Here is a 15595-nt window from a genome sequence, read left to right as displayed (position 1 = left end):
ACTGCTGCACTGGCATCAACAGCAAGCAGAAAGAGCAATCCATTTCTGTTATGAATGGCGTAAGCTCTAAATGTCTTCACGCTCACAAACGCTACAGTCTTGTGTTCATGAGTCCGCGATCATGAGTAGTCATACCTCACTAAGTTTCCGATGTAAATTCTGAAACTCACTGAGTCTTCTTGGGACAGTCCAGTTCTTAGTTTCAACCCCTCCAACTTCTTGTAGATTTACCTTGACAAAGTAACAAGGCATTTGCTCACCATTCTCTTCTGTTACCTTGAAAAGACAAAACAAAAATCCCAAAAAACTAAATCATGATAAGCAGACACTAGAGAATTTTAGTGACCTCTCCCCCACAACACACATGATTACCCTCTCTCTGGTGTACCCCGCATGATGAAATCAACAAACCCTCGGAGTCTAAGTGTGAAGGGTGTTATTCTGGAAATTAGATCATGTTATATGACACAGCAGATCTTACAATAGGCGAGATTATCTGAATAGATATAAATTGTAAGAGGCATTTTTTTTAGTGTGTCACAAAATAGAAAATGAAGTCAGAAAGATTAGAAGCCCAAGAGGGAAATGATCAAGAAAAGACAAATCAGATCTCAGGCTTACAGCAGGGCACTCCTCAACGCTGCCAACAATCTGAATTAGCCTAGAAACTGAGTGGGTGCTTGTGGCTTCATTTCCCCCTCAGAGTGGAGACACCCTGGCCTTGTAACACAGTAAGTGGAGAACAGCTACTGTGGTGGGGATTCTTTGCCGTCCAGTTTATACAATTCCCTTCCCCCTCTATCTCTTACACACACACACACACACACACACACACACACACACACACACACACAACAGGGTGGGGGGAGGTGGGCAACTGTGCTAATTCTGAGCCTGAATTAATAAATTAGAAGAATTTATTAGAATTAATAAATTAGAAGAAAATTATAAATTAGAAGAATCAAAAAAAAAAAAAAACCAGCAAAGAGACACTAGATTTGATGGACACCCACATGCACTGTGTGAGGCAGGAATACTATTCCCCTGTATAGGTGAAGCTTGGAGGCATGGCCAGAGTAGCCAACTTCCCACACATCTAGTAAGTGAGCCAGGCAGGACCAAAGGCAGAAAAGTCTGGCTGATGTAATGCATCCATCTTACATGGGGACTTCCTGTAATCCCTGTTTCTACTTCCCTTATTTTTCCAGTGACCAAGGACCACAGCCTAGTCCTGAATAATGACTGGTTACTAGGGCCAAGTGCCTGGTGAGGAAAGCACCTCATGAGGGGTTGCCCCTCCCTCTCTCCATGTGTGCACGTGGAAGCAGCTGTAGCTACCACTGAGAAGGCCCTCCTCCCACAGCCACTACCTTTTGAGCCTATCACATTCTCACACTTCCATGTAAATGACAATTCCATCCACAATTATTGACTGTTACTTTTTTTTTTTAATGGCATTGCATGGTTGAGCACAGAGCTGTCTGTTTGCCATATCTAAAAGTACACAGCATTTTGAGTTTTACGCTGTCTCACACCCAGCCCGTCAAGTGGCTGAGACAATGGCAGAGAGGAGATAGACAAGAACAATGATAAGAACAACTGACAGAAACAAAACACTGATGCCATTGTGCTCACTCACAACCCTGCATGGTGGGCATGACTAGGTACCTCTAGCTTCCCCCCACTCAGAACAGGACAGTAGCAGTAACCATATAATAAATGCTTATGAGTTCTTTCCTCCTAACTTGTTATTTTATAGTCAAAAGAAAGGGATAGAGCAGGGAACAAGAAAGCTAATTGGGTGAAAACAATCAAAGTACATTATTTATGTGTATAAAAATGTCATAATGAAATCTATTATTCTATACAACATATATTGATAAAACAAATGGGTAAGAGAAGGGATAAAGTATATCCTTCAAACCTCTTGAAGAAAACCAAATGACCAAGAGGAAAAATATTCATTACTAAAGATCTTAGAGTTTCTGAGCTCTGACTGGATCATCTAAATGGAACAATAAAACATATCTGCAACTTCCTAAAAATACTTTCCATTTTATATCAATCATAACAGGAAAGAAAAAAAACAGTTATCGAAGGGCATTAACTGTTCCTATCTCAAGGTTGCTTACAATTTAATGAACAAAGCAACTCTAAGGTGGAGTAAGATCAGATCCACACCATGAAGTCCTGGACAGTTTCCACTCATGCAGGAGCACCCCAGAGTGAAAATGGAGGGAAAGGAAGGTAGTGGCCAAAGGTGGCTAAAAGAGTGAATACGGCTTTTGACCTTTAGTCTTAATTCTCCAAGGGAAAACTATGGTTTACACAGAATAGCAGTGGCAGCATACCTCTGCACTGGTGATGGCTGCTTTCCACAGGCCCAGGTTCTCACACCACCAATCCGTTCTTGCCATGTGTAGCTGAAGATCTGTGCATTCTTTCTCTATGAGCAGTATTTCATCCTTCAACTTGGAAATAATCTACCACAAGAAAAACAACTGGGAGTTATGAAAACAGTTCAAAGGGTCTGCAAGCCAGCAAAGCAGCAGCATATGAAATCAACACACAAACAGCTGTGCTTCTATACGCTAAGGACAAATGTCCCAAAATAGGAATGGCTTCACTTTAACAGCACCTGAAGGAGTAAGATCCTCAGGGATTAGCCAAGGAAATAAAAGAGTTCTATAAAACAATCTATAAAACCTCAATAAAATAATGACAAATATTTGTAGAGATCTAAACACTTGATATTGTTGCAGTAACAGCAAAATCACCCAGAGCAGCCCACACATGTAAATGCAATCACTGTCATAATCTCAGTGGCAGAAATACAAATATTCACTCCTAAATTCATATGGGATCTCAAGAAACACCCCCAAACCCAAAGAACTTTGAAACATAAAAACCAAGTTAGAGCACTCACCCTTCCTGCCTTCCCAACTTATAAAAACTACAGTACTCAAAACATGTGGTCATATGATTTTCAATAAGGGTGCCAAGAGCCTCTCAACAGATGACACTAGAAAACTGGATAACCCCAAACAAAAGAAAGGAGGTGAACACAAACATTAACTAAGAATGGACCAGAGACAAGAGCACAAAAACTACAAAATAGAGCAGGAGGGAAATGGGCAATGGTGAATGCTACTGGAATTAGCTGCAATTTCTTAGTATGACACCAAAGGCACAGGCAACAAAAGAAAAACATAGTACTTCTTTAGTTTCTTGTCAAAAAAGTGTGTATCAAAGAACCCTATCAAAACAGTGAAGATGCCAAGCACAGGAGAGAAAATACTTACATAGCATATTTAATAAAGCTTCAATGATAGGCCTATAAAGTGAACTTCTGAACTTCAGTAACAACACCAAGCAATCTAATTTAACAATGGGGAAAGGACCTGTATACATATATTTTTTTTCCAAAGAAAATACATGAATGGCTAATAGGCACATGAAAACATGGCCAGTGACACTAGTAAGTAGGGAAATGCAAGTCAAAACTAACTACAATGAATCCCCTTTACTGGGATAAGGACTATCAAAAAATAAAAGAAGACAAAGGAAAAATAAAGGGTAGAGCCTAGAACCCTTCTGTGTTGTAAACTCGTACAAAAGCTGGAAAATGTTATGGTTGTTCCTCCAGTAATAAAAAAACAGAGTCACCAGAGAACCGTGCAATTGCACTTCTGGGAACATATCTAAAAGAATTGAAAGCGGGATTTTGAGGTAATTTCTGTATACCAATGTTCACAGCAGCATTATCTGTAACAAGAAACCATGTCTACTGAAGGATGATTGGGTAAACAAAACACACACCTATTACATCTTAAATGCCATGCTTGCCCCTCCTTGGATGTCACATCTTTCATGTAAGTTTGCAGTTTACAGACAGCAGTTTCCTCTGAGAAGTCCTCAGGGCTTCCAGCCTCAGAAGGCTATGGAGAAGTTCCATGTCTACGCCCCGTCTTCAGTGTTACCATTACTAGCTCTGGCTTTTCTTTCCATAGAACCAGCATGTGTGACTCTTGAGGGCTGGGGGCAGACTGTCACACTGATTTGGTATGTGGAGGCCAGAAGCTGATGTCAACTTCCAACTTAGTCTTTGAGAAAGGGTCTTTCACTGAACCTGGAGCTCATTGTTTCATTTTGAGTAGCCCGGCTGGCCATAGCTCTGAGGATACACCCATCTACAATCCCCAGCACTGGTTTACAGACACACATTGTCATGTTTAGCTTTTTACATGGGGACTGGGGATTTGAATTTAGGTCCTCGTGCTTGTGCAGCAAACACTACTGACTGAGCCATCTTGCCAGTTCCATGTTTTTACAGCTTTTCATGTCATCAGCAGAGTGTAACATGTTTATTCTTGACTTCTGTGAGGATTACAGCTTGCTTCAGAATCAGAAGTAAATAAAGTAAAACCTGGGCTAACTTTACAGGCAACAGCTAATGATACTGTTGGGCAAGAGATCCGAAAGGCCGAGTGATAGGCCAAGCCCAACTGAGGACAACACTATTACACACAGGAAAGCCAATTCATATTTAACTCAAAGAAAGAAAGAAAGAAAGAAAGAAAGAAAGAAAGAAAGAAAGAAAGAAAGAAAGAAAGAAAGAAAGAAAGAAAGAAAGAAAATCATTTTCCAACCTGAACAACTTAAAAGGCAGATGAGCCTCCTCCTGGAGCCCTGAGCCCTAAGCACAACTGTCAGGAGCAAAGTGCTCCCTGCATAGCCCAGGGACAATTTGATTTAACAGGAAATGAGGACTGCCCTTGCTGGGATCAGAGATTAGTGTTCAAATTAAGCCATCACAACACTGAAGCCTCCAAATCACTTGAGGATCCCTTCATGTAATTACAGCTCAGAATGCTTAGCCCACGATTATTAGAAATTGTTTCAAGACAGGGAAAAGAATGTCTCTCAGGCAAATGGTGACCCAAACAGAAAATAATTCACTGAACACTCTGGCACTCATCTTTCATATGGCTTCCTAGGAACACATCTTACTTTAAAAAGGTAAATCCAGAATAAACACAACTGTTCTAGAGGAACAGGTCACACGGCAGATTGGTTGTGTACTGTGCCAGCTGATTCTGTTTATCATGGCTAACCCACTAACTGGGAGCAACTCCATGCTGAGGGAGAATAAATATATTGTTGTGATGACTCTGGAGACTTGGTACTTGTTTCCTTTGCCTGTCACAACTCTAGAAAGTGACACAATGGGCTAGACTCTTCAGGGTTTTCTCCAGTGTCTTCTTCAAAGAAGGCCCACTGTTCCAACTAAACACTGGCTGCATAATACATGAGTTAGAATTTTGACTGTAGATTGATAAATGCTTATATCACCTTGATTTGCTTACAACATTGTTTCAGAAATACTCTCCCATTACAAAATCCCTTGGACAGTCAAAAAAGAAGATGGAGATCCAATGTGATTCATTAAAATTGTTTTACTACAAGTTGCTTTCCTCAGCACATTCAGGAAAGTTGGAGGAGACCCATGGAGTAGAACAAATCACACATCTACTTTAGAAACCTTGGTGGATTCCAAAGAGACATAAAAACAAAGCAAAAACAGTACCAATCTGTGAGCTGCTCTTTACAATAAAGAAAAGGTGTGTGTGTGGGGGGGGCGGTGGACGAATGTGTACATGTACACACTCAGGTGTCTTCTTCAACCACTCCCCACCTTACTTGAGAACCTGTAGTTCATCATTTTGGGCACACTTCCTGGTCATCAGGCTCCTAGGACCTACCTGCCTGTCTCATCAGTGCTGCCCTTGCCTCCTACAGTGCCATCCCTGGCTTCTACATGGGTGTGGAAATCCAGACTCAGGCTCTCATGCTTGCATAGCAAGCACCTTACCCCACAAGGCCCAACCTATCTCCACTGTCTACATTTTTTAATGTTATTTATTTTTATTTTATGTATATGGGTGTTTTGTTGGCACACATGACTGTGTACCATATGCATGCAGTGCCCACAGGGGCAAGAGAGGGCATCAAATCCTCTGAACTGGAGTTAAAGGTAGATGTTAACTGCCATGTGGGTTCTGGGGGCCAAACCTGGATCCTCTGCAAGAGTAACAAGTTCTCTTACCCACAGGTCACCTCTCCATCCCCAAGTTGTGTATATTTTTTATCTTTTTAAGTTAATTTTCAAAGACATATTTACTTTGTTTTTCATGTATGAGTGTTTGCCTGCTTGTGTGTCTGTGCACTGTCTGTGTGCCTGGTGCCTGCAGAGGAAAGACAAGGGTGTCAGATACCTTAGAACAAGGGTTAGAACAACAGACAGTTGTGAGTTGCCATGTGGGTACTGGAAATCGAACCCAGACCATGCTGAGCCATCTCCCCAGTCCCTAGAATTCTGCAGAAAAACTTTAACTATGCCTTTCTCCTTCCCCAGCAAAGAGAAGAGTCAAGTTCTTTGGGACAGGTGTTCAGAATTGCAATGAAAAGGGAATATCTAACGTTTTCAAACTTCTAATCCTCTTGGCTTTTAATGAAGCAGTTTTCACAATTCTGTGCGGCTCCCCAGGTTGTAGAAGCACAACCTAACAACAGAACCTGCTCCCAGTCAGTCGCCATTCTTAAGGAAGCTGACAGTTCTCAGCATAAAGGGAAAACTATTTACAAAGATGACAAACTTTCAGAGACAACCTTGAAAACAGGACAGTTACCTTCTTATCGGGTTTTGGTGCATTTTGAATAGAACTTAGAGCTTGCCTTTTATATTCAAGTTTCTCACTCAGCTCTCGAAGTTTGTTTACAGCAAAGCTGGCTTGATCACAAATCCCACTGGTACCTTCTATGGCTTCCTCGCCAGCCTCACTTCCTGAACCCTGGCAGAAAAACAGTAAGTCAGCATGTCTTAGAATGACAGAAAGTCACGTCTCACCCACTGCACAATCCTGTCCCCAAACACCAGATTCCCATGAAGGGAAGAATGATGCAGAAGAACCCTAGGAGTGCTTTCCTCCTTCTCCAGCAAAGACAGGAATCCAATCATTTGGAACCAGTGTAAGGGGCACTCAGAACACACAAAAAGGAAAACATCTAACAGCCCAAGTGGGAGGGGAACCCCATGGATCAATTCCCAACCAGGGGAATCTGTGGGACAAAGGGAAGCAATTGAAATGCCTGCCATCCCTTCAACTGGATCTGCAGAAAATACAGCTCACCCTCCTCAGCCTTCCAACAGTAGTATGAAATACTTTAAAACAAAATGTCTATATTTAACAATAACTCCATAGTATTTTTGTGGATTTTTTATTTTGTTTTGCTTTGTATTTTTTTTTTGTCTTATTGGTCTTTTGCCCATTTGTTTTTGATTTTCATTGTGTATGTTTCCCTTGCTTTTTGGTGTTCTTGTTTGGGGGGAGAAAGGAGACACTGACACCATAAAATTAATGTTGTATGAGGGGAGGTTGGAAGGATTTAGGAAAAACTGGGGGAAGGGAAAACATGATCAAATATGCTGTATAAAAAAAATGAATTTAAAAGTGTTCAAATCCTGGCTGGAGAGATGGCTCAGAGGCTAAGAGCACCGACTGCTCTTCCACAGGTCCTGAGTTCAATTCCCAACAACCACATGGTGGCTCAAAACCATCTGTTATGAAATCTGGTGCCCTCTTCTGGTGTGCAGATATACATGGAAGCAGAATGTTATATACATAATAAATAAATAAAATCTTTAAAAATAAAGTGCTCAAATCCACACTACTAGAAGTTTTTCAGTGTGGCTGTTGTTCAGCATTGCTCTTGAAAATGTATTATGCAAGCCAACATATATTTGCAATGTGATTTGGGAAGGCTTTGGTTAGCAAACAACAGATTACTTAATTTCCATCTGTGGACACTGCAGGGAACTGCTCAAGACATTCTTCTGGTCTTTTCTCCTTAACTTTCTCCCAGATTGCTTCCTGGAGATTTTTAATTGTAGCAAACAGCAAAATAAATTAAATGAAAGTCCTATTAACTCTAGAAAAACAAGCTGTTTTCAGTTTTGGATGTTCTTGCTTACTACCTGTAACTATATATACATTATGACAAAATCCTACACCTTGTCCTCACTCAGAGTATTTAGTCTTTTGTGAGAAGCAATGCCACACACCTGAGGATGTTACAGCCAATTACAATCCTAGGTGTACTGTGTGTCACCACAGGAATGACTCGCTGAGGTCGCTCCTGCTGCAGCACCTGCTGTGGGACAACTCTCTTTCTGCTCATATGAAATTAAAAAAAAATCTACCATGCAGTGACATTTTCCCACATTTCAATTATTCAAAATCTCTCTTCCCTTGACTTCTTGTCAGGTATTTGGTCATAATGAGAAAAGGAACCACAGAAGAGTGGAAGTGAAAGATAAACATGGCTCACCAGTTCATCCTTGTCAGAAGTCTGCTGTGCGTCCTGCTTTTCTTCCTCCTTCATCATCAGCCTCTCATACAGGTCACTGACGATGAATGATGGGTAATACCTGTCCCGCAGAGCCTCATACACATCCGCTTGGATTCTGCTGAACACCTCAATGCCTTTGTTTCCTACAAGACACTGCTGGATGTCTTTGTAAAGTGACTTTTCCACTGGTATTTCTTTGCTTTCCACAAAGAAATTCTGATAAATTTCACCAACTAATTGTGGAATTTCATTCTGAAAAGACAGGAAGATGAACAGAGAAATGATTTCCCACTAAATTCCCTACATGCGAAAGCTTTTATTTCATTGAAAAACTTCCAACTTTAGTCAGTAGTTTGGGAAAACTCTTTACTCTTTACAATATTCTTTTGACAGCAGCCAAAAGTCACCTGGAGTGAAGGCTAATGATTTTGTTGAGTAACAGATGGCAATTTGTGCCTTGTGAATAAGCAATAAAAAATAGTCCTGAGACTTCAAAATAGCACAAGACTGAATTTAGCTGCTTAGTACATGTGCGATAATATATCAGGTACTTAATTTGGTTTTCTATTCTAGCTATATTTATATGCAAATGAAATTAAATGCTCTTTGCACTTATGCTAAAGAATCACTCAAATACTACATGCGAATACAATATATATATGGTATACATGTGAGTTAGATATATTTACCTATACAGAGAATATGCAGACATTCTTTAATTCTAAAATATGCATTGAGAACTTACTAACTATAGTGCATAATCTATGGAATCTGCTCTCAGAGGCATTTGAAACCAAAAATATTCGTGTTCCTTTGTTTGATCATATTTTATGTGAAACAAAAGGAAAAAAACTAATATAAAAAGTATACATTACAAACATAGAAATATAAAGAATAAAAAGCATGAGAATTGCACATGGTAATGAAATCCACATGATGATAGAACAAGTTTATGAGACCGAAGTGACAGAGATATCTAGTCTTTTATAAGAGCAACATGGATGGGTGCATATTTTTGTATTCATTAAAATGATGAAATCTAATCTCTTGATACACTTGTAAATATTCCCCCTTAACTATTTGGTCAAAGGCATCTTCTATAAAAATTTACTGAAATGTTATTTTCCATAATGGGCTAAAATATAATGATGTAAAATGCTCCTTTAACTTATTCTAAGCTGGTCATGATGGTGCACACCTTTCATCCCAGAACTCAGGAGGCAGAGGTAGGTGGATCTCTGTGAGTTTGAAGCCAGCCTGGTCTACAACAAAAGTTCCAAGGCAGCCAGGACTACACAGAGAAACCCTGTCTCAAAACAACAAAAACAAACGAACAAAATATAGATAGGTAGAGGCATAGACTTATCCTAAAGCATCATTGAATTGTTGATATACTGCCTAGCATGCAAGTTCTCCTTAACTAATGATTAATATTCCTTAAGGCATAAGTGCACTACCTTGTTAGCACTCTTCAGGTGTTCCACAGACTCCCAAAAGCCAATCAGAGTCCCCTTGTCCATCCGCTCCATGTATGTTCCAAAGCGCTCTCGATAGAAAGGATTGGTCATAATCTCTTCAAACTGAAGAATCTATTAAGAGGATATAAGAAAATGGGATGGTTTGAATAACAAGTGCCTGTAGATCTATAGGGAATGGCACTATTTAGGAGGTGTGGCCTTGTTGGAATAGGTGTGACTTCGTTGGAGGAAGTGTGTCACTGGAGGAGGGCTCTGAGGTCTCAGATGCTCAGGCTAGGCCCAGTGTCACTCTCTTTCCTACTGCCTGTGACTCTGCATATAGGAACCCTGTCTATGGAGCAGTTCTCTGAGAATTGCCTATTAGTTCCAGTTGGTGCTGGTGATGGTCAAGTCTTCTGTAGCCTTGCTCACATTCCATGACCTGCTCTAACAGTTGCTTAGAAAGGCATATTAATATCCACAACTGTAACTGAGCACTTTCACATTCACTTGCTAATTTTTGCTTTATGAACCATGAAGTTCTCTTATTGACTAGAAGCACATTTAGAATTTCATGTTTTCTTCATGACTTGATTCCCTTATAATACATAATATAATGTTCTTTATCTCTGGCTATCTTCCTTGTTCTGAAATCTAACATCAGTATTAGCAATTCCAGAGTTCTTTTCTTTAGTGTTCACAGGGCATGTCCTTTTCTTTCTTATTTTTCAACCCAACTGTTCCTTTACAGTTCATTTCTTATAAGCAACATAAAATTCCTACACACAGGCAATTTCTATCTTTTTTGAAGGGGGGGTTCGAGACAGGGTTTCTCTGTGTAGCCCTGGATGTCCTGAAAATTTGCTCAGTAGACCAGGCTGGCCTTGAACTCGCAGAGATCCACCTGCCCCTGCCTCCAGAGTGCAGGGATTAAAGGTGTGCGCCACCATGACTGGCCAATCTCTTTCTTATAACTGGATGATTCCTCCAATTTAAAGGTGAATATTTTGAAATAAACTTAGTGGCATTTTTTCTTGATCAGATTGGGATTAGGTTACAGCAAAAGTGCTCTATGAATTTACAAAGATATCAGAACAGCTCAAAGCCAACCAGTTTTAACTCCAGAGGACAAATTGCCATCGAGGCTATACAGTATTAGCTGAGTTTTCCAGCCTTAAGACTGGAGGAAAAACTTTGCCTATAAGGATGAGCTTATGCTATAAAAATGCATTTCACCTTTTCTATTTAGAAAGAGTAGATTTAAAATGCAGCAAGATTTGGATTGTCTTCTTGTAGTCACCATAAGACAACTTGCACTGAAATCACATTCCATTTTCCTAAGCCTTCCCAAGACTTTCCTGTTCCATAGCCCTTCACTCTAGAGATGTGTTAGGGTCTTTGCTTATCTGTATATATCGAATCCCTAATCTCTCTCTCTCTCTCTCTCTCTCTCTCTCTCTCTCTCTCACACACACACACACACACACACACACACACACACAAATAACTAAATAGGATTCTTTGCAAATAGGGATTCTATACTATTTATTATTCCAATCCAATAACCAAGAGACAGCGAACCCTCAATGAGTGTCTACTGAATGAGTGAATTAATTAAAATAATGAAAGATGAATTCCTTATCCATGATGAACTGTGGCAGACATCAAAAGGTGAAAAACTGAGGGAAAGAAGGCAAAATTCAACTTGACGAGTCAACTCTTTCCAACATTGACCACAGCAAAGCTTCCGTTTAACATCGTAAGGTAGAATGTCAGGAAGTACAGCTGTTCACAGTCAAACAGGCTACAGTGTGGGCACCACTATCAACAGGGATTCCTCAAGGCCGCACTGTTGCCATCCAGGTAAGATGCTACAGAACTCTGGCTTGATAGGACAGCAACCTCCCTGAAGCGGCTTTGATGAAGACTAAGCCAGGAATGGAGGCAAAAGCTCATCCTAGAGGAGGGAGGCAGGGGGATTAACAGATAGGTACCGGACTCAAACCTAGACATAAGTGGTTAGGGACTGAGACAGAAAGTCAGAGGAGGAAAAAGAGGCTCAGCCAGGGCTTAAACCACATTAATGTTGTCTTTGTGGCTAGTATCTGACAGGAGGAGGATTGTCATTTGCCATGAAACCCTGTTCTTCAAGCTCCTTGAGACACACTGACAGTTTGTTCCATCCAAACTGTTCCAGGTCTTAGAAGACAAGTGTGGTCCTTGCACTTAGAATAGTTCCTAAAACAGGGCTAGAAAGTATCCCCGTGCTCTACAGGATTTAATCACCAAGAGCAGATAGTCCAGGACATGGCACAAAGGCTGCCACCACATTATGGTTTAATCAGAAAGAACTGAGATTTGTGAGTCAACCACATCTGTTCTTTATCTAGTTCTGCCTCATCCTATCTATTTATGTGGCTTTGGACAAGATAATCAAATACACCACTTCATTATCTAAATATCAAGAAATGGCTCATAGCAATTTGGCTAGAGTTAAACTGTGAAATAGTCTTTACTTCCTAGGTGGAACTTTTTATCTAATTGATAATGGATGACTCTGCAATTGAGGCTCTGCAAACAGAAAATGTTTCTCTTGAAGTGGAGATGAATGGAGAAAAGAAGGGTGGAAAACACACACACACACACACACACACACACACACACACACACACACACACACACAGAGGCATGTACACATATATGGGCATGTAAACACACACAGACATGTGCACACATACACAGACATGTGCATGTACACACATACATAGATATACACAGTCTATCATTAACTGTCATTTACAGAATTCAAGGACACCCAGTAGCAGCTTTTTACTCATGAAACCAACAACATGAACCTGTAGCAATGAAGCATGCCTAAAACATTAAAGTGGCAAAGAATATGCAAGTATTCACACTGTTTATAATAAACTGATATGGTCAAACAAGAAGCTACGGATCCTACCTTTTGGCTCTGAAGCCCTTCCCCTTCATCCAAGGTCCCATCTTCTTGCTGTTCATAGGCAGGACCTCCTAGGATTCGGATTCTCTTCTCACACTGCTTCTTTGCCACAGTCAGCTGGTTTATGTACCTTTTCATGTTCCTGGCTCTCAAGAGATCAGTTTTCATGGCTGCTGACTCCTTACCTTGAATAAGAGGCAGAGTGGTCAGTCAACAGACAAAGAACAGCAACTCCAAGCCAGAACAGTGTCTGCTGTGCTGCATCTTAATATATTTAATTTTATCCAATTTTATTTTTGAGACAGGATTTCACTGTGTAGCTCTATCTGGCCAGGAACTTTCTCTAAGACCAGACTTGCACAGAAACACCTCTGCCTTCTGAGTGCTGAGATTAAAGGCATGAACCACCACATCCAGCTTTAATGTGCTATTTATTAAACAACAGATGAAAATTCAACATATGAGAATTCATCATAAACATGTACAGGTTCTCAGATATAAAATCCAACCATTTATAGATCTTACTCAAGTGTAAAATGTTTACAAAATCTATATATACACTTAGAAATTAATTTGTGAGCATATGAATATTTAATACCTGTATATGGATACTTAGGCATATTCATTTATAGGCATTTACTGAGTGCTCACTATGTGTCTGTCAGGTACTGGCTTGACTTCTGAGATTCAAGACCAGTTGCTTTACTTCATGGAACATTTTAGAGTCTACCAAAGAAAAGAAACAAAGACAGCATGAACAATTAAAAGTGTAATGTGGGTAGAACAGAACATATAGATACCCTCAAATTCTTGGGCAAAGTTCTAGCCTGGGTTTTCTTAACAAAATTATATTCATGCAAACATGGACAATATATAGAATGTGGCAGACAGAAGGACTAGCAGGACTAGACGAGAGAACCCTGGCCCAGGAATGAGAACCAGAGCTCTAGGGCTCTGCATAGCAGATGAAAATGGAGCTCAGATCCAAATGAATGGGCAGGTGAAGACACAGGGAAGAACTTTGTTTTTCAATTCCAAAGTACTGGAAGGCTTTTAGTAGCTTTAAGAAGTCTGCTGCCATCTTACTTAAGGTTCCTACTGCTGTGATTAAACACTAGGATAGAAAGCAACTAAGGGAAGAATCGGTTTATTTCATCTTACACTTCCACATGACAGTTAAGCCATAAACTTTCCTTTCTTGTTCATCCTCAAGATCTTAAATGAATATCAATATCACAACATAAAAATATTTTGAACTTTAAAATTCCAGCATTTATAAATTAAAATACTTATAAAACCCAACGTCTCATTAAAATATTCAAAATCTCAACAAACCTAAAATTACAATGTTTCTTAAGTGTCTTTCAGCCATTGTAGATTCCTCTGTTGAGAATTCTCTGTTTAGTTCTGCACTCTACTTTTTAATTTCATTGTTTGTTGTTTTGGTGGCCAGCTTCTTGAGTTCATTGTATATTTTGGAAATCAGCCCTCTGTCAGATGTGGGGTTGGTGAGGATCTTTTCCCATTCTGTGGGCTGCTGTTTGGTCTTGTTGACTGTGTCCTTTGCCTTACAGAAGCTTCTCAGTTTCAGGAGGTCCCATTTATTAATTGTCAATCCCAAGGTCTGTGCTACTGGTGTTATGTTCAGGAAGCGGTCTCCTGTACCAATTCATTCAAGGTTACCTCCCACTTTCTCTTCTAAGAGGTTCAGTGTGGCTGGATTTATGTTGAGGTCTTTGATCCACTTGGACTTAAGTTTTATGCATGGCAATAGATATGGATCTATCTGTAGTCTTCTGCATGTCCGGATCCAATTATGCCAGCACCATTTGCTGAAGATGCTTTCTTTTTTCCATTGTATAGCTTTGGCTTCTTTGCCAAAAATCAGGTGTTCGTAGGTGTGTGGGTTAATATCAGGGTTTTCAATTCGATTCCATTGGTCTATCTGTCTACTTTTGCACCAATAGGTTCGAGGAGAGATCTGGCACTAGGGAGATTTCCAGAGATCTACAAAGATGTAACCAACTGGCAATCTAAGCAACAGTGGAGAGGCTACCCTAAATGCCCTTCCCCTATAATGAGACTGATGACTACCTTAGATGACATCCTAGAGCCTTCATCCAGTGGCTCATGGAAACAGAGGCAGACACCCACAGCTAAACACTGAACTGAACTCTGGAACCTAGTTGCAGAGAGGGAGGAATGATGCACAAAGAGGTCAAGACCGGGCTGGTGAAACCCAAAGAAACAGCTGACCTGAACAAGGCGGAGCTCATGGATCCCAGACTGATGTCTGGAAGGCCAGCATGGGACTGATCCAGACACCTGAATGTGGATGTCAGTGAAGAGACCTGGGCACTCTATGAGGCCTCTGGTAGTAGATCAGTATTTATCCCTGGAGTAAGAAAGGACTTTGAGAGCCCACGTGGAGGGATGCTCTCTCAGCCTGGACACATGGGGAGGGCCTAGGCCCTGCCCAGGATGATATGACAGACTTTGGGGATCCCCCATGGACGGCTTACCCTCCCTGGGGAGCAGGGGGGATGGGGTGGGGGTTTGGTGGGGGCAAGGGAGGAGGGGAGGGAGAGGGAGCTGGGATTGACATGTGAAGCAGGATTGTTTCTAATTTGAATAAATTAAAAAAATTACAATGTTTCTCTAAAACATCCACAGTCACTCTAGAATACTAGCATCTCTGTGTAAAATTCCAAAACTGTTTTTAAAGTTCAATCTCTCATGTGTAAAATCAAAAATAAGTTAAATCCTTTCT

General features: G+C 40.5%; 1 protein-coding gene across 1 annotated transcript in view; it reads right to left on the bottom strand.

The window, feature by feature from the left end:
* Positions 1–15595, bottom strand: part of Snx25 (sorting nexin 25) — a 93617-nt gene that overhangs the window by 15468 nt on the left and 62554 nt on the right. The window contains 6 exon segments of the mRNA XM_027391103.2: positions 136–276; positions 2352–2483; positions 6690–6851; positions 8389–8661; positions 9867–9998; positions 12829–13010. Of these exon segments, the coding sequence (XP_027246904.2) occupies positions 136–276; positions 2352–2483; positions 6690–6851; positions 8389–8661; positions 9867–9998; positions 12829–13010 (1022 nt within the window).

This window comes from Cricetulus griseus (assembly GCF_003668045.3).
Source record: "Cricetulus griseus strain 17A/GY chromosome 1 unlocalized genomic scaffold, alternate assembly CriGri-PICRH-1.0 chr1_1, whole genome shotgun sequence".
Taxonomy (NCBI): Eukaryota; Metazoa; Chordata; class Mammalia; order Rodentia; family Cricetidae; genus Cricetulus; species Cricetulus griseus.
Note: the sequence above shows the minus strand (reverse complement) of the source record. Positions and strands in the feature narration are given on the sequence as shown.